At 42.6% G+C, this 18,747-nt stretch overlaps 1 protein-coding gene across 1 annotated transcript in view; it reads right to left on the bottom strand.

Moving 5' to 3' along the window:
- EFEMP2 (EGF-like fibulin extracellular matrix protein 2) overlaps window positions 1–18,747 on the bottom strand; it is a 131,093-nt gene that overhangs the window by 55,368 nt on the left and 56,978 nt on the right. Inside the window, exons 7-10 of the mRNA XM_078660457.1 lie at window positions 14,760–14,879; window positions 14,271–14,390; window positions 13,687–13,813; window positions 10,265–10,460 (exon numbers count right to left, since the gene is read on the bottom strand). Coding sequence (XP_078516583.1) covers window positions 10,265–10,460; window positions 13,687–13,813; window positions 14,271–14,390; window positions 14,760–14,879 — 563 coding nt within the window. The remainder of the gene's footprint in view (window positions 1–10,264; window positions 10,461–13,686; window positions 13,814–14,270; window positions 14,391–14,759; window positions 14,880–18,747) is intronic.

Consider the following 18,747-nt stretch of genomic DNA (forward strand, 5'->3'; position numbering starts at 1 on the left):
TCCCCGCCTCCTGCGGGAGCCGGCATTGCTTTGCCACATGGGGAGCAGCTAACATGCTGCTCCCCATGTGGAAAAGCAATCTGCTTTGCTTCATTGAAGCGAGAGCAGGTTTCCCTGCTCTCGCTTCAATGAAGCAAAGCAGTTTGCAATGACAGGGTGGGAGCCGGCTTGCTTGAATCCAGTGGCAAAGTGAGCAAGGGACTCACTTATGGCGAACAAAGTGGTACAAAAGGGGGTGGTGATGGACAGAGCGTTTGATTGGTTCAGATGCTGGATTCAAGCAAGCCGGGCTGAAGACGGCTGAAATGCCAGAAACCGGTCCTCGGAAGCTTGTTTCCGGTCCAGGGAAGGCATGGCTTGGCAGTTCGGGCTGGACTGTTCCGATGAGGCACAGGGTCAGACTGATTTGCATATGGCCATGTCTGAACTGGGGTGGCAGAGTGGGCTAAAGAACGGTGATGGATTAAACCCAGATCTGTTGACTGGGTGTGAGTGTTTGATGCTCCGTCCATCACCACCCCCTTTTGTACCACTTTGTTCGCCATAAGTTGGCAGGGTATGCTCAGACGTGAGTCCCTTGCTCACTTTGCCACTGGATTCAAGCAAGCCGGGCTGAAGACGGCTGAAATGCCAGAAACCGGTCCTCGGAAGCTTGTTTCCGGTCCAGGGAAGGCATGGCTTGGCAGTTCGGGCTGGACTGTTCCCATGAGGCACAGGGTCAGACTGATTTGCATATGCCATGTCTGAACTGGGGTGGCAGAGTGGGCTAAAGAACGGTGATGGATTAAACCCAGATCTGTTGACTGGGTGTGAGTGTTTGGTTCAGATGCTCCGTCCATCACCACCCCCTTTTGTACCACTTTGTTTGCCATAAGTTGTCAGGGTATGCTCAGACGTGAGTACCCTGCTCACTTTGCCACTAGATTCAAGCAAGCCGGGCTGAAGACGGCTGAAATGCCAGAAACCGGTCCTTGAAAGCTTGTTTCCGGTCCAGGGAAGGCATGGCTTGGCAGTTCGGGCTGGACTGTTCCTATGAGGCACAGGGTCAGACGACGTGATGACCTTATGCGGGACGAGACAAGAGTATTTTCACAACCTGTCTACAAGCGAGAAGAACGCGTTGACATCTCTGGCTAAGGACAACACCATTATAATAAAACTGGTGGATAAAGGGGGAGCCACAGTTGTGATGGACATGAACATCTATCGAGCAGAATGCCTCAGGCAACTGGGAGATATCAACTCGTATAGACCCTTACCCATGGATCCCAATCTGAGACTATCCGGGGAAATCAAACAATTGGTTGATGAAGCCAGCACTGAGGGTTGGATAACCCCACATGAGGCACAGTTCTTAGTGGTAGACCATCCCACGATGCCATACTTCTACTGTCTGCCTAAGATTCACAAGAACCTGAGACCACCACCTGGACGTCCTATTATCTAGGGCATTGGGTCCTTACCTGAGCCCTTATCCACATTTGTGGATTTTTTTCTAAGACCAATATTCAAGCAGATGTCCACCTATCTCCAGGACACTACGGACGTCTTAAGATTATTTCCGGAGATCGAGTTTGACACCTCCACTGACCTTTTAGTCAGTTTGGATGTAGAGTCACTCTACACCTGTATGCCTCAGGAAGAAACCTTACAATCTATCAGAGAACTTCTAGACTCACAGGATGTGGACAGCATCACTCCTGTAAATTTTATTATGGAGTGTGCACGGAGGGCAATGATGGATAATTTCTTCATGTTTGAGGAACATATATATCTCCAGATCTCCGGGACATCCATGGGGAGTATTTTCGTGCCAAGTTTGGCGAATCTTTATGTCTATCTTTTTGAAACACAGCATGTTCTCGACCACAGCAATCCTTTTTTTACATCATGTGGTGCTGTGGAAGAGATATATAGATGACATCTTGGTTGTGTGGCGAGGGACTACAAGTGAGGTTCAAGACTTACACACCTGGCTCAATGGCCAGAACATATTCCTCAAATTCACGATTGATGTTAGCCACACTAGAATGTCTTTTCTAGATATTAGCATCTTCCCTCAAGAAGGAAGATTGGGTTGTGAACTGTACAAAAACCCTATGGCTAAGAACTCATTATTAGCCTTTAACAGTTATCATCCGAAGGCCTTACGAGAGAACCTGCCCGTAGGGCAGTTTTTATGAGTATGGAGAAATTGCTCTGAAAAATCGCTCTTTGATAAACATGCTAAGGTCTTGGCAGAACAACTCAAAGATCGCGACTATCCAGGACGCTTGGTCAGGCAGGCTTGGAAACGTGCCTCGAACAATGATCGGGGGGCACTTCTGGACACACGCACTACAAAGGAACCCCTCAATCGTCTCACGTGCGTAAACACTTTCAGCACACTATCCAATCAGGTGCAAAAAACTATACGCAGACATTGGAAGATCCTCAATGTCACTACAGAAAAGATTCGTCCTCTGCTGTTCTCTTTCAAAAAAGGCCCTAGCCTACGTGACAGTCTTGTTCACACCAGGCCCAAGACCAATATCAAGATTAATGATGTCACCAACACATTATGGTGTCTCCCAGCAGTCCGTGGTCACTATCCATGTGGTTCTTGTAATGCTTGTCCACAGACCAAGAAAACGGAAAGTGTTGACATTGGAACAACACGCCTGTGGATCCTTAATGTACATACCAATTGTAATTCGGACAGGGTGATCGACATGATTATTTGTCCCTGCTCGTTAAGGTACATTGGATATACTACCCGCAAAGTCAAATTAAGGATCAGTGAACATAAAAGCACTATCCGATGTAACAAACAGTCTACCGGTCTCACAAACCATTTCCTCAAACTAAAACACAAAGCAGAGGAGATGCAGTGGTTGGTTCTCGAACGTCCCTTTATACCTTCTCATATCACCGATGTGGCTAGATTTCTGTTTATAAGAGAACACAAGTGGATTTTTCGTCTGAAGACTGACACTGTTGGTCTTAATGACGAGATCCCTTGGATCTCTCAGTAAATAGAAACATTTTACACTCTGATCCTGACCCATTGGGTGAACCTTAATTTTGGCCCTATACTTACTGTTGTTTGTGATAACTAGGTACCTGTGTTATCTGTCCTTTCCTTAAGGTTTTTGTACAGAACCTAATATTGGTTTTTACATTCAGGTAAGCCCTGGAGGTTATGCATGGACTGTATTCCCTGGCACGAACATCAGCTACTTTTACCATATCATAACAAGTATATGCCATACTGGTTACCACATTTTGTGGTTAAGCCGATTGTTGAGAGACCTTTTTCCACCCTTCAATAATCCTTTAGAACCTTTGGCTTTATAATACTGAATATTATTGATTCTGTAAAAGTTCATACAAAGTTTTTTTATATAATTATCAGCAACAGTGGACCTCATATGAGTTTGCATTATTTTGAGAGATAATCCTACTACCCTAACGAGATTCGCTAATCTTGCCAATGATCAAGAGACTATTGCTTTGACTAAGCAGCGTGGTGACGCGCATTCTTAGAGTCATGACAACTTTAGTACAGAAACACATAAGCATATACACGAGCACCGCTCGAAGATGTCCTAATGAGATATGATAGGGCGTATAATACGCCTAGTCTTCATGATGAGTGCTATATATTTTTGATATACACTCTTTAAATCGATCTTCAACATTGGGCACGACCCGTTACTTCTGGCTGCATGTTCACGCCATCGACTTATTCGCGCGCATGCCCAGAAGACTATGACGCAGCTTCTAAATAGTGCGCACGCGCATAGATGAAAACATGGTGGCTACACTATGCACATGCGCGCACTCGACAGCGGGAGACTGCACCTTTTAAGAGACACTATTTTTATTGAACGTTAGCAAACGCTCGTTTTTATAGTGGAAGACATTCTCTTTTATGCACAATACATAATTCACATATTGGCCCTTTTTAGATCAAGAAGGTTACTGATTTCACTTTCTTTGGGCTCCTACAACTGTAATCACATAGCTCAATAGAGCATGTACGATGGGTAAACACTTATCTTCTGCACATGCCCATTAGGTTTTTCTTGTCAGGTGCTGCTCATCAACCAATCATGAGCACTATAAAAGAGACAGCCCCTTTTACATCCTCACATCCTCTTCGGCTTGGTCAAAGACAGAGGTACCGACGGACAGGTGAGATCTCCACCTCCAGGCACAGTGATTATATTACCATATTGATATCTTTTTTTCCTGTTTCAGCATAACAATGGTATTTTTGCCAGTTTGTCTCTTATGCATAGTATAGAGGAGGCATTTTACATCATGGTATGTTTTTCATGATACATGGAAACTAATTGAAATAACTGTAGCTTATTATGGGTTGTTATTTATTTTATTTTATTTTTTCCATTTGTAAGGCACGACAGCTACCCAAGAAGGGTTTCCCGGCGCCGAGACACGGCATAAAGATAGCAGGGGATTACTGGTTATTCAAGTTATTGATCCAATAGCCAAGTCTTAACGTGTCTTCTGAACCTGACATGATTTTCCTCACTTCGAATATAGAAGGGGAGTGCGTTCCAGAGGGATGGTCCTAGGTGGGAAAAGGATCTGCCTCCCATTCTTGCCAGTTTGAATCTTGGTACGCAGAATTTGGCGGCCGATTGCGACCGTAGGTTTCGCTTGGGAGTGTAAGGATGGGCCAAAGCTAAAAGGTATTTGGGAGCAGTGCCTGCTTTGATTCTGAACATATAGTTCAGGGCCTTGAAATGGATTCTACTTTCTACCCTGAGCCAGTGCAGCTCACGACGGTAGCTCGAGACTCCGGAGTTGTTTGGGATTCTGCACAGTAGTCTAACAGCTGAGTTTTGGACAAGCTGCAGCCGACTAACTACCGCTTTGTTGGAACCAAGGTACAGAATGTTACCGTAGTCAAGCCGAGATGTTATGAGGGCATTGACTACGGTTTTTTGGGTGGAGGAGGGCAGCATCCAAAGGATTTTCCTCAGCCATTTGATGATGGTAAGGCATAGGCCGACAACTTTATTGGCCTGTTTCATGGAGAGCGAGCTGTCCATGATGACTCCCAGATTCCGTACTTGGGTAGCTGGGGTGGGGAGATTTCCCATCTGGTCGGGCCAGTGTGAGGGATTCCAAAGGTCTTGTTGTTTCCCTAAAAGAAGAATCTCCGTTTTATCTCCGTTTAATTTTAATTGGTTTCTTGTCATCCAGTTTAGGATGTTTTGAAGCCCTAATTTGAGGAGAGACGGGGATGAGGGACTGGATTCAGATAGGGAGAAGATGATTTGAGAATCGTCGGCGTAGGTCATGAGGATGAGTCCGGATCTTTCCGCTAGGTCGGCCAGGGGTCTAAGGTAAAGATTAAAAAACAGGGGACTCAAGATAGACCCTTGTGGAACTACTTGGGGGGCTTTAAAAGTGTTGGAGCAGGCCTTAGAAGATGTTATTTGGAAAGTCCGTTGAGCTAAAAAGGACCGGATCCACTCGAGCATATCTACAATGATTTCCAGGGAGCGATCATCCAGTTATTTAAGTATTTTGATGGGAATCGGATCCCGAGGGGAGCCGGATTTAATGGTCTTAAAGATAGTCTTCAGTATATTAACCGAGATGGAAGGCCAGAGTTCCAAGGTATTCTTAATGGGGGTGCATAGTCCGTGTCAGCAGGGGATGGGTCATTATTGTTCGCTTTAATGTCCCGAATGATTTTCTCGATTTTGTCCGTAAAGAAACCGGCTAGAGCTTGACATTGTTGAGTATTCAGAGGGGGAGCCGTGGCTGTGGTTTGAGCACCCGCAAGTTCTTTAACCTTGTTAAATAGGGTTTTGGGCTTATTAGTAGCTTCCATGATGGTGTTTGAAACTAACAAGGCTTGCGCTTTCGCGCAAGCAGAGTGGTATAAATTCCTGGCTTCATGGTAAGTTTTTTTTATGTCAGAGTCGTAGTCCTTACGCCATTGGCGCTCCAATACCTTGCATTTCGATTTTTCAATTTTCAGAAGGTCGTTAAACCATGGGGCAGAGGGACGGTGTCTGTTTCCTTTAGTATGAGGGGTGGGTAGGCAGTGGTCAGCGGCATCGCTAAGCCGTTTTTGGGTAGCTACTGCTAAGCTATCCATGTTGTGATCTTTAAAAGGTGGGTTTTCCTGGAGTGCAGAGTTAAGTTTTGCCATATCAATTAATTTCCAGTTTTTCCTGGAAGTAGCTGGGAAAACTTGTGGCATGGTAGTGACAGGAGGGAGTTTGAGGCAGAATTTTATTAAATGGTGGTCAGACCAACAGATGGGAACGGTGTCAAGCCATTTTAAGTCATTGATGTTAGTAATGATAGGATCGAGCAGATGGCCCGCTTTGTGGGTAGGTCCCGAGTTGACTAAGGTCAGGTTAAGAGCTGTCAGATCGTCCAGCAAGTTAGAGCAAAAGGGCGTGGATGGGTCGTCAAGATGCAAGTTAAGATCTCCGATAAGTGAGAAGTTTTTAGATGCTAAGTAATATGGAGTAATATGATTGGCTAGGTTAGATGCCCATTGGGATGAGTTGCCGGGGGGGTCGATATATCAAAAGGCCGGACATCGTAAAGTTCGGGTTCAAAGATGTTTTAAAAATGCCGGCTTCGCAGTCAGGGATGTCGACTGGGTCTAAAGTGCATTTCAGGTCTCTATTAAAGATAATTGCAATTCCACCTCCTACTTGGTTTGTTCTATCTATCCTAGTGATTGCATAGTTGGTGTGGAGGGCAGTGGCAACGTCCAGGCCAGCACTCTCGTGTAGCCATGTTTCTGTCAGGAAGAGGGCGTTAGGTTTGTCTTCCAATAGGAGATTAAAGATGTCTAATTTGTGTTTCGGTAATGATCGGCAGTTGGTACTATAGAACAGGTATTCTAGTGGCTTGGCATAACGAGGCTGTTTGCGTTTCCTGTGCCTCCTCCTGGAGTTAGGATGAGGTTGGCGAATGGTAAGGGTAAGGTTACAGTTTAGGCAGGAAGTAGTTCCTGTCTTGTGGAGTTCTAGCGTTGTACACCTAGTGTTAATGGACGGGAGTAGCGCTTTGAGCTGACTAGGGGATCTTACCAGCCTTTTGTGAAAGGGTGGAGCATAGCCTTCGGCCCCGTGCCCCGTCCTGGCCCGGACGGGCACAGACGGGCTAGTCTTTGGCGTGTCTTCGGCGCGTGGACGGCGCGGACGCTGCGCGTAATAGGGGGCATCGGGTTTATGTAGAGGACGGGCTAGCATTCAACTCCGCCTCCACAACACTCGCTCTATCAGTGCCAGCACCGGGAGGGAACCCGGAAGAAGGTACCGCCCTGCACCCTCCACAACAAACAAGCCTAGCGCTTGTGGTGGACTGGGGTTGCAGGGGCGACAGAGTGCAGCGATAAAATTCACCAGACGTGAAGGTGAGTGAAAGTTAAAATGTGGCAATAGAACAGCTTGCTTCAGTGAAATTATTAAAATCAACCCCACAGGAAGCGATTGAAAAGTAGTTAACTCTCCAGAGTTACTGTCATCCGTGCAATTCAACAATCAATCACAGCAGAATTATTTAAAAGGTTTTTAGAAGTACGTTTCATTTCAGGCGCGCTGCAATCATTCATGCGCGAGTCATCAGGCTGGTTCTGGTCTTTTAGGGCCAACCCGTTAGATTTTAATTTTTTCATCATATTCCAGACCCTCTGATAGAGGAACCTTTTGGTCTGCATTTTATATCAACAATTACTTTTTTTTACAGAGAACACACTTATAACTGATGAGTGTGTGTTCCTTATATCCTATATAGAGCGGGCTTCCAATACCAAGCAGTTGCCGGGTGAGGTGAAGTCCACTCCCACACATAGCTGGGTGAGTACATGTACAAGGTCAATAGAACACTCATTGAGCATACTAGATGCATCCATCTTTGTAGGCGTTTTTCTTCTGTAAAAATCCTTTACAGTACAGTTACAGAGACTAGAGGCCAATTTTGCAAGTTATATGTGATTTTTATTATTATTATCATTATTATTGTTACAGGAATGGATGAGCACCCCACATCTACGGGATACTGAGACAGAGTCTTGTCCTTCAGGTCCTGGTAGGGTGTATCGTAACAATAATAAAAAAAATTATTTATGCACTTATTCTCTTTATCATTGCAGTAGCGTATTTTCAAACTAGGTCCTGACGAAAGCCAGGTTAATAATACCAATATGGCTGAAACATGTCGACCCTGATCCTATTGCCTTGAAGATAGTTATTATTTTAAACTGTCTGTCTTTCACCTTTTTAATCTTGGCACCTGGTGAACATCTAATAAAATATGGTGGTGTTTACCGGTAGTTATTTTTAACCTTCACACAGTCACGCACTGCACAATACTTTCTCTCAGCGCCACTTTACTGAGAATATACTTGGGCAGACCAGTTGTCCGCAAGATACATTGTGAGCAAGTTCCCCCTATCAGGGGTGTACCTCACTGTATCTATAGATCTCAGTCCCAGATGACGATGCTCCGCCAGCGAGGTGGGCTGATGGGATTTTTCTCAGCATGGTGGAACTGAATTTATATCACTCTACACATATTTCATTGGCTTCTTAGTTTCTCAGTCTCGCCATTCTTTGACCAGTTCTCTCCTTTTATGTTGTGTGCTTAGTCTATGGGGGGTTTGGAGATTATCTGGTCATTAAAAATAACCCCCTCGGGCCCTTTTTCATATTGATGTTTGCTAGACTTGCACTGTATGCCACAACGCAGTTTGGCGCTGTAGGTGTGTTTTTTGCACGGCAACTCACTGCAGGAATAAGGACTACACTACAAGATCCATAAGGCCACTGTGGTGGCCACGGCCATATGGGCGAGGACTTTTTATTTAAAACGAGTGATGTTCTAAACAGTTGTGTTTAACTCCCTTCTCATGCCCACAGCCCCTGAGGAAGTGGTGATTCACTAAACGCATTGGGCAGTATCATGAGCATGTCGAGGCACTTTGGCCGCTTGTGTTTCTTCTGTTCCATTAAAAGAGTGGCGACTGAAACTTACCTGAGTGGGCTCCTCATTGACAGGCAACCCTCTGTTGGATATATATATATATATATATATATATATATATATATATATATATATATATATATATATTCAAAAACAATTGCTCCATGATTGGTGCACTCTTACGCTGGTGCTCGTGTCGAGGTCAGACCGTACCTCGCATTTAATTGCTTCATCAAGGAGTACACTGCACTCCAGAAGTCGTATAAATTGAAGAGGCTTTATTTAATCCTAATCCCCACCACCATTACCACCACCAAAAGCTTCGACCAAGAAATGGTCTCAACAGATCTTGGTCACATGACCTTAAGTGAGTTCCACATATATTTAAAGGTGAATTGCAGATTCACGACGCAGCTGCATGACAACATAGAAGAAATACTATTCCAATATTTCTGTATGATTTTTTGAATTTTAAAACGTTCCTTGTTGTATGTAAGGATTAGTCTTATTTTATCTTCGGTTACGTTTTTTGCTTTGACAATTAGAGTTTCTGCTCTTGATATTGTTTTGGAGTGTAATATAATAAGGACTTGATTCAGTGGCAGCACATAAATGGAGAAAACAACATGTAATCCTTATCCGGAAAGTAAATGTAAAAAACTGTGACTACTTTGGAAATAAAAGTCCCATAATGCAATCTAATTGGGCATGAAAGAACATTATAAATGGTGAAAGCAACAAAGGACTCACTTAACCGTGACAAAGACCATTTCTTGGTCGAAACGTTTGGTGGTGGGGATTATGCTTAAATAAAGCCTTTTCAACTTATATTACTTCTGGAGTGCAGTGTATTCCTTGATGAAGCAATATATATATATATATATATATACATATATATATATATATATATTGCTTCTTCAAGGAAATATATATATATATCGTCAATCCGCTCGTTTCGTTCCATGCAGTGGAAAGGATGGACACAGACCCTAGTTAGCTGCTGCTGCGTGTTTATTGCCAACAATCCGCCATGACGCGTGTTACTAGTCAACTCTGGGATGTGTGTGTCTGTTAATGTGTGTGAAGATTAGGTCAATTTACCCTTTCACCTTGGTATACAACTACATCATCCCTCACCTCTTTTCAATCACCTAATACCTTTATCTTATTTCCTTACCCTCTGATAGTTGTGTTTAGTTTCTGTTAAATACATCATTGCTGTTTTTCACTGTTAGTTTTCTCCCTGGTAGTATTCAGCTTCCTTCCCTCATCTGTTAGCCTGTGCTAACATCCTCACCCGTATGTAGAAGTCTCCTTGCTCATTTCCGGCACGGATCTTGAAAGAGTTGTAAGCCCCTGGATGCACACTGGTCGCTTGGATTTGGAAGATGTCGGATGGCACACTCCGGTCTGCTGTGATGCTCATGTACCGATACACAATGGAGGAGGGCTGGTCGCGGCACGCTATGTTGGAGGCTGGGCATAGGCAGCGGCTGCAAATAGGAGATAAGAGGAGTGAGAATGATAAACATGAATACTCTGCATTGTTGTAACAAAGAACAAAAATGTTAATTATCTATCTGGATGAATTCATTTTAATGTTTAAATGAATGGTGTAGTTCTATAATAATATTAAATGGTGTAGTTATATATTCATATTAGTTAATCTTAAATAATTTGTGTTAAAATTGCATAAAACCGAAATGCTGTATTGTAAGGTGGAACTGAGTGGGTCTGTGAGTGTGTGTATGTTTATGTGTCTGAGTTGGTGTGTGACTAGGTGTGGGTGTGTGTGAGTGCATGAGTGTGTCTTTGAGTCGGTGCATGAGTGTCTGAATGGGCCTGTGAGTAGATGTGTCAGTGTCTGAGTGGGTCTGTGAATGGGTGTATTAGTGTATGTGTAAGTCTCTGAGTGGGTGTGAGTGACTGTGTGGGTCTGTGAATGCATGTGTGAGTTCCTGTGTAGATCTGTGAGTGGGTACATTAATGTCTCAGTGGGTCTGTGAGTGGGTGCCTGAGTGACTGAGGGGGTGTATGAGTGCGTGTGTGGGTATCTGTATGTGTGGCTCTGTCAGTGGGTGCGTACCTTTGTAGGCCTGTAAGTGGGTGCATGAGTGTCTGAGTGGATCTGTGAGTTGGTGTGCAAGTGCCTGAGTAAGTCTGTGAGTGGGTATGATAGTGGGTGCATAAGTGTCTGAGTGGGTCTGTGAGTAGATCTGAGTGGGTGTATGACTTTCTGAGTGACTTGGAGTGTATATATTTTTTTAATTTTTCAGCAGAAATCATGAATCTACTGTAAAGTCACACGGGAGGCAGCGCTGAGTGTCGCGACGAATTTGCGAATCCTCCCACATAGTGTTTAACACTTAACCGCGGCGGCAATTAAGCCATGGGCGTTCTGATGAGTAAGCGGGGCATCGTCGGCCAACGGACGTGCGCAGCACTACGGAGGTTAAGAACCCGTAACTCACGCTCTAACCATTCCATTCAGAATCTTTCCTCATGATGCTTTTCTCAAGTCTTAGGTGGAGCTCCTTTGTATGGAGCACTTTACAATACACCAACAGTCTAAAACTGGGCACCTCAAATATCTTATTTCTAGGAGAGTTTTTTAAGCATAGAATTAGCATAGTGCCATCCACGCAGATCTAGAAAAGAACCAAGTCTTTTTTTCTTTATTTTTTCTGCAAGTATTTAAGCATATAATTAGCTAGTGCAATCCATGCCAAGCTGATAAATGACAAAAGCCTTTTTACCACTCCAGGCACAGCATTACAGCTTTGGACTGGTACAATACCATCCAAGCCAATCTGGAATGAATAAACGCTGTTCCTGGCATATGTTTCTCTTTCATTAAAGCTCATCAGAGAGATATACATTTGTTGAGACACAGCAAGCACCCAAAAGAAGTCAAAGCGATACTCTTTCAGGCTTAGAATGATGCATAAATTATGCAAAAAAGGAATTAGGGATTCTTAGGTAGTTTCCAGTTTTTAGGTAGAGAGCAGTTCCTTTATATTGCACACTCTATAACACCTCTGACACTCTAAAACTGCCCATCTCAAATGTAAGTTTCTCTAGCAGAGTTTTTAAGCATGCACAGTGCCATCCGCACTGAGCTAGAAAAGTGACATATATGTTAAACAAAGGTTTATATTTTCCTTTCTGTTCAAATAATAAATATAAAATATTTTGCTTAAAAATTTCAAGCATGCCTGTTTAAAATACCCAGACAGGCGAACTGACAAGATATTTTTTGTACCTCTGGCTGCGATCCAGTACCAGAACAAACTATAATTCCTTTTGGTGAGCAAGGCAGTTGGTAGGTGCTACGGCCTCTCAGCCACACATCTAGTTGAAAAACTTTAAGGCAGGGGAGCTGGTGAAATTTGAAACTGGTGGGGCGTATGCAGAACGAATCAACCCATGCGAGCGAGCGCAGCGAGCGAGCCTGACGGCAAAAAGGAGATTTCTCCCCTTGTGAAGAAATTTTTAAAAATTGCCATTCTTTTGGTGCGATTTACAGCACTATTTCTGTGATAAATGGACTAAAAATTAAGTTCTTCTAGGCATTCATAACAGAAAACTCATACATTATTTCACAGAATTTCTTGGTTGCCAAGCAAGTTAGACTTGTGGTTCGAGCTTTATCACGCCTACTAGGATTGGACCTGGAGGGAACAATAAAACTATGCCTACTGGAAATACTACACTACTGGAAGAAACTAAAAATGAAACCATTGAATGGTGGCACTTTGGGTAGTACTAGCGAAATGCCCTATAGACATACACTTGTCTGCACCCCAAACACCGGAGGAGAGAGTCTGGAAGAAGGACTTGCAGCAGTGGGTGCTTGGAGCTGAATAGCGCATTAAAACCATCTGTAGATATGACAGGGTCGCGGAGGCCTTCTTAACCTGGGGGATATGAGTGCCAAAATAATTTACCACCACCCCCTTGCCTATAACATACTTTCTTGAGATGTTTATTGAGAGAAACCTGTGGGATAAATTAGGAGGGATACATTTATAGTGAAAAGTAATTTGCAATGCTTAAAGATCTGCTCAGCACCTACTGCAATTCATTATGATTATACTGTCAGAAACTACAGTTTTGGTTGTGCATGTATTATCGATTCATGGTTTTGTACTGATTTTCTTAAAATGTCTATAAACATAATTGAAAAAAGAAGAAGATAGAGTATTCACCAGAATGAGTGCTACCAAATGTAAATAACTTGTTCTTCAGCGCTCTTGCCACCCTAAATAGTAAATGCTACTATTATGGCTGTGACCCCATACCTCCTTTTATGCTCTATATAAGAGGGCAGATTCTCCCCTTTAATCCATCCAATGAGCAGTTCCATGGGGTTATTGCTCTCATAACACCCACTATAGAGTTTTGCACTACCTCCATTATGTGCATCGCTTATGCATACCATGTAAAATACACACTTTTGAGAGCAGAGTTTTTCTGGTCTCCTATGCAGTGCCTAAAATATCAACAGCATCCTGCTGTGTTGCAGTCTTCGAGAGATGGGAAGTTAAACAATTAGGCGACAGAAAGAAAGTGCTAGGGCTGCAGCTTTCTATATTGACTCATGACTTATTGCTGACTGTAAGTGTGGTAACTAGTTGACACAGACTACTTCAAGATTAAACACAATCCAATATTTTGATAAATAACTCAGCCTGTATTGCCGATTTGCATTAGACATACTTGTCTGAAACCTGAACATATGGCTCCTGGCAGCGGTTCTTGTCTACACAGCTGTAACCACCATGGAAGTTGACACAGTTCTGCCCATCAGTGCACTGATGGGTACCAGATTCACACTCGTCGAGATCTGATTAAGAAAATGAATTGGTTTAGTGATGTTAGCAAACAAGGCTTTGATACAGTATTTATTTCAGATATAACTCTTAAGATTTCTATTTGTCTTGGAGAGTTTAACGTTTAAGGGCAAGAGACTGAAAAATCTTTATAATCTGAGATAAAATGCTAGACATGTGGGGCAGCATATCTATTTCCCAGTGGATAGTTCTCAGTCCCAACAAAAAACACGCTTGCTTGAGTTCGTCATACACATGACACAGAAGGCCATTCAAGATGAGCCATTCAGGTAGACTTGCAGGGAGTGACAGTACATGTGTTCTTAAATGCATTCTCATTTCTCCATTTCAGAGCAGACTGCTGGTTCAGTTACCTTCTGCTCTTAAAAGACTTTCATATCTGTCGCCTTGAGGCTGAATAAAAAAATGAACCATAAAATAACACTGGTTCAATTAAAAGAACCCCCGTACCTTGGCAAAGTCTTGTTCCCAACAGCTGGTATCCCGGAGGGCAATTGCAGGAGAACCGTCCTGGCTCATTCACGCACTGAAACTGGCACAAGTAGCTGGAGTAGCTGCACTCGTCAATATCTGTTAGAGCATGTGAGGGAAAAAAACATACAAGATTGGTTAATGTATGCATATTTCTTTGCTTCCGGTTTATACAGAAAAAACTCTCCTCCATTATTAATCTCAAATGAAATCAAAATAAGAACATCTTTTTGTAACCCTATTCCTCTAAATACATCTTTCCGCAGTCTCAGCCACCTTGGAAGTAAATCATAAGAAAGGAGCAACTTTTCAAGTTCTTGGCACGGCCCAACTGTGCCCGAGATTCCCAGTCCTTATTTCTGATGTTGGTAGCTGTAAAGGTTGCTTTAAAGCCCCAAGGCTATTACATCTGACATGGGACATATAATTTACTTCAGGGTAAAACCGTGATTGATGAAGCTCACTGACCATTGCAGGTGTAGCCATCTCGGTCCAGCTCAAAGCCCTGGTTACACCGGCAAATGAAAGTGCCATATGTGTTGTAGCAACGCTGCTGGCAAGGGGCACCCATGTCACATTCATTCACATCTGTAAGCAATAGAAAGAAGAACAGTGGAGAAGTTACAGTACTCGAGGAGACTTTTTAGCATTGGTTTATTATTTAGCAAACTCATGTGTCAATTTCTTATGCGGCATCCGAGACAAAAAGTGTTGTCAAGCATTTACAACTAATTTACTGCCCTGAGGATCATCATGTATCCTACTCCATCTCAAAGTACAAATGCACAGCTGCCTTTTGTTTTTCAAGAAACACTTTTTAGACCGGATTAAGGGAAAATCCTGAAATACTCTACTGTCCTATGCACTCCACTTAAGTTCAGAGGTTCCTAAGCTAGACAATGCCACACACACAATTCATCTAAATTGCTGGAATCCTGCACAATACCTGCAAGCAAGAAAGAGGGATGAAATTGCTCAAGGAGTTCAGGTGTCATTTGATTTGACATTCAATTTCTTATGAACACTCTGCAAGATATCCATTGGTCATGTCCTATCCACTCCTAAGTCATCTAGCAATGTTTTCATGTATTCACTGTATTTAAAAAGGTTCCAAGTAGATGGTATCAGAACAAAGCCTTGTAGAAAGTACTGCGGTTATTAGGTCATACAAACTAAGTTATGTGTGCAAGTTATCTCACCTGTTCAAAAACTTGTGCGACAAGGAGTAGTCTGGTCAGATTGTGTTCTGAAACTTGGGTCCACATATGAAACACTTATGCATGAATAGGTAACACTGATGGCTCTTGAAGAGAACCCTTTTTGGTATTTTATTAAATCTGAAAAACTTTAGGTTTCAGAACAATTGACTGTGGAAAGAAAAATTCACTGGTGGATCATAGCTCATAAAAGAGTTCCCTTGCCTTTTCAGATGAGAATCGTACCCGAGATGTGAAGTATATTAAATATTTATTGTCTTCTGTGGTCCCTTTGGTCAACGAAAACCCAGCTATTCTGTCATCTTAACTAAGATAGAAACATGTATATCCGAAAGAAACCCCTTTTTTCCAACTTTCATGATAGGAAGGAGAAAAATGACATCTAGTAGTAATCATTTGCATTGTAACTACGGCTAAGGCCAAAAGTGAAGTGGTTTGCTAAAAATGGTACAAACAATTCTATTTATTAATTATGCCATTCAGCTGGAAAGTAATATGATCACAGTACCGTATGGAAAACATTCATGGTAAAGTCAACCATATTCTTGTGGGTACGGTAAAAAAAATACAGAGTTTGACATCATGAAAGGTAAGGCAAAAAATTGCCTTTCTTGAAAGGGCTGGATCAAAACGAAACCATGAAGATGAAACTCTGGATTTGTTTTAACAGGTCTATATAGACGTTCCTGTGGGCAAGAGGGATAAATCTTTTGAGACCAACTTTGGAATCGGTGAAGGACGAGAGATGACAGAAGGTTCTACCTCCAGTGGTAACAGAGGTAAACATTTGAACTTTTAAAGGACATTGAAAAGTGGGTTTCTACTGGAACTACTAATTCTTCAAATTTAGCCTGACAGCACTTCTAAGCTTTTTCGGTCTAACTATTGAAATCTGATTGCCATTGTCTACATTTCGTGTGTGTCGGTATTGTGTGTGTTTGGTGTTTCCACTTTGTGGCATAGAGAATGCAATTGTTGTCCTTCTAGAGATTGTAAGGAATGACGAGATATGATAGCTGAAGCAACTTTTTCAAATAATGATACAATAGTTGAACCATAGGACGCCTGTCAAGGTCATAATGTAGAATAAGTGAGGCTGTTGGGCAAGGCGTTGCCTCCTTCCAGGCTGAAGAGGACCACTGATTGGAGTGTTGATCTGAAGGAGGTTATACTTAGGAAGGGTGTCAATATTTTCAGTAGAAACAGTACCATGCTGTCCTAGTTTTCTTAGTGATGTGTTGCTTGAAGAAGAAGTCTGTATCAAGTGTGGATGTTAAGTTTATGTTTTTCTAATTTCCTTCAGCTTGGGGTAGCCATTGAGATTTAAGTTGACTACCCAGACGTAACTCAAAAGCTGTTTGGGATTGTTGGAGAAAGGGACAAATTATGTCTTTATTGGGTTGAGCTTCTAAGTTGTTTTGCGTTTGATTACCAATTGTGTTAAAGGTCAGTGAGAAGTGTAGAAGGATTGAGAGGCAGGGGCCATTTTTGTAACTGATAAGGAAGGCATTATGAACTGCTTGCTTCATGGCTGTCTCCTTGTGGTAAGAGGTCTGAACCTGTATTTGTAAATATATTAGAGGTAGTCATTGACTGTCTGATCCTGTAGTTGGATAGCTACTGCTTTCTTTGTGACTGTTCCAATGAAAGGAACGTAAGTGAGGTTGCCTGGGTCAGGGGAAGTTTCTTCAGTAGAGAATGGAACAGATGTGTTTTGAGGACGTCTGGGAACGTTTTGTGGCTGAGGGAAAGGTTGATGACTTTGCGGATGGTTGTTGGAGCTTCTCCATTAAGAGATTTCATAATGGAAGATGGTAGAATGTCATCTTTATGAACTGTAGCCGTGAGATTGTAGAGGATGATGGTTAGTCCAGTGTATAAGAGAGGTTTGAAGGCTAGCGCACAGTGGGAGTGTAAGTGCTCTGGAACTCTGATTCGAGCTGTTGATAGGCACTGATTTATTTCTCTTCCCAGAGTGATTGATGGTGAGGTACATGTTGAATTAATGTCAATTTATTGTGGGAAACATTACATCAAATGCAATTCTTAACAAGCATGAAAAGATCTTTGCCTCTGCTGGTCACTTTATCTTGTAGAAGGTGGCTTTGGACTGGTTGAAGAGGGATGTGGGCATTGAGGGAAACTCTTGAGTTGAGTAAGGTTGTCAAGGGCATTGGTTCATCTCCATTTCTTTTCTTGTCTTCCCATGGTTTGTGTGTTCTCTACTATTTCTTTGGTGTACTATGGTGCGGAGGGCTTGAGCTTGGAAGACCATGTATTGTGTATTGGGTTCTATATTTTTAATGGCTGTGTTGTTTTTACTGAGTGTTTACATATGATGCTGGCTTGTGGGTGTTCAAGAGGCCAGTGCATTCCTTCTGGGGCAGTAAAAAGGAATTCAGTCAAGGAGCAGTGCTGTGTGGTGGGCTGGAAAAGAAAATTGCATAGTGGTCTGGCCAGTTATCATAAAGAGGTTGAGAGTGTTGCATTCAGATTGAGTCGGTGTAATGATGTGCTGCCTGATGTCTAGAGTCTTGAGTAGTGTTGCAATATGTTCTTTCATTATCTTGGTGCTTTAGCTGCAAAGGATGCCAAAGTCTCTTGAGGAACAAGGGGTGAAGGTGCTGAAATTCAAAATAATGTTCTTTATTTAACAGTAGTCCCAAGGGGGTGTAACTTTAAGCCTTGTTATGTGAGTGTTTAGCAGTACTTGTAAGGGGCCATGTGTTGTATTTGACTTACTCTAATGCTGGGCTGGACTACATCTACCAAAGGTATGTTACATTTTGGACTGGCTTTAGGAACTCTTTAGAATTGTAGTTTGTGATTAGCAACGAGCTTACTCTTTTGGGGGAAGCTGTTTGTAGTTCCCTATACCTCTTTAAACCACTCCTTAAATTTCCCTAACCCTCTTCCATTTTATAGTATGTATTACCCATTTTCCAGCCACTCCCTGCTTGCCCCTCCAAGATTTACTACTAAAACGTAGGCATATAGGTGTGGAGGGCTCTCCCATTGTAGAAATCTCCACTTAGAAAAGATAGGGGAGCCTGAGGTGGAGGTCTCCACCAGTAGTTGTTGAATAGCATTTTGTGGGACTGCTCTAGTACTATTTCATTTACCACAAAATTAAGTTTGTGAACAGGCTCCTGTGTGTTGGATGCTGTAGCTTGCAGGGATTAGGATATTAACTGACTGTTGTCTTAGGTGAACAGGTGATGAACATGTCCTACGAATGA

Source organism: Lissotriton helveticus, chromosome 9 (genome assembly GCF_964261635.1).
Source record: "Lissotriton helveticus chromosome 9, aLisHel1.1, whole genome shotgun sequence".
Lineage (NCBI taxonomy): Eukaryota > Metazoa > Chordata > Amphibia > Caudata > Salamandridae > Lissotriton > Lissotriton helveticus.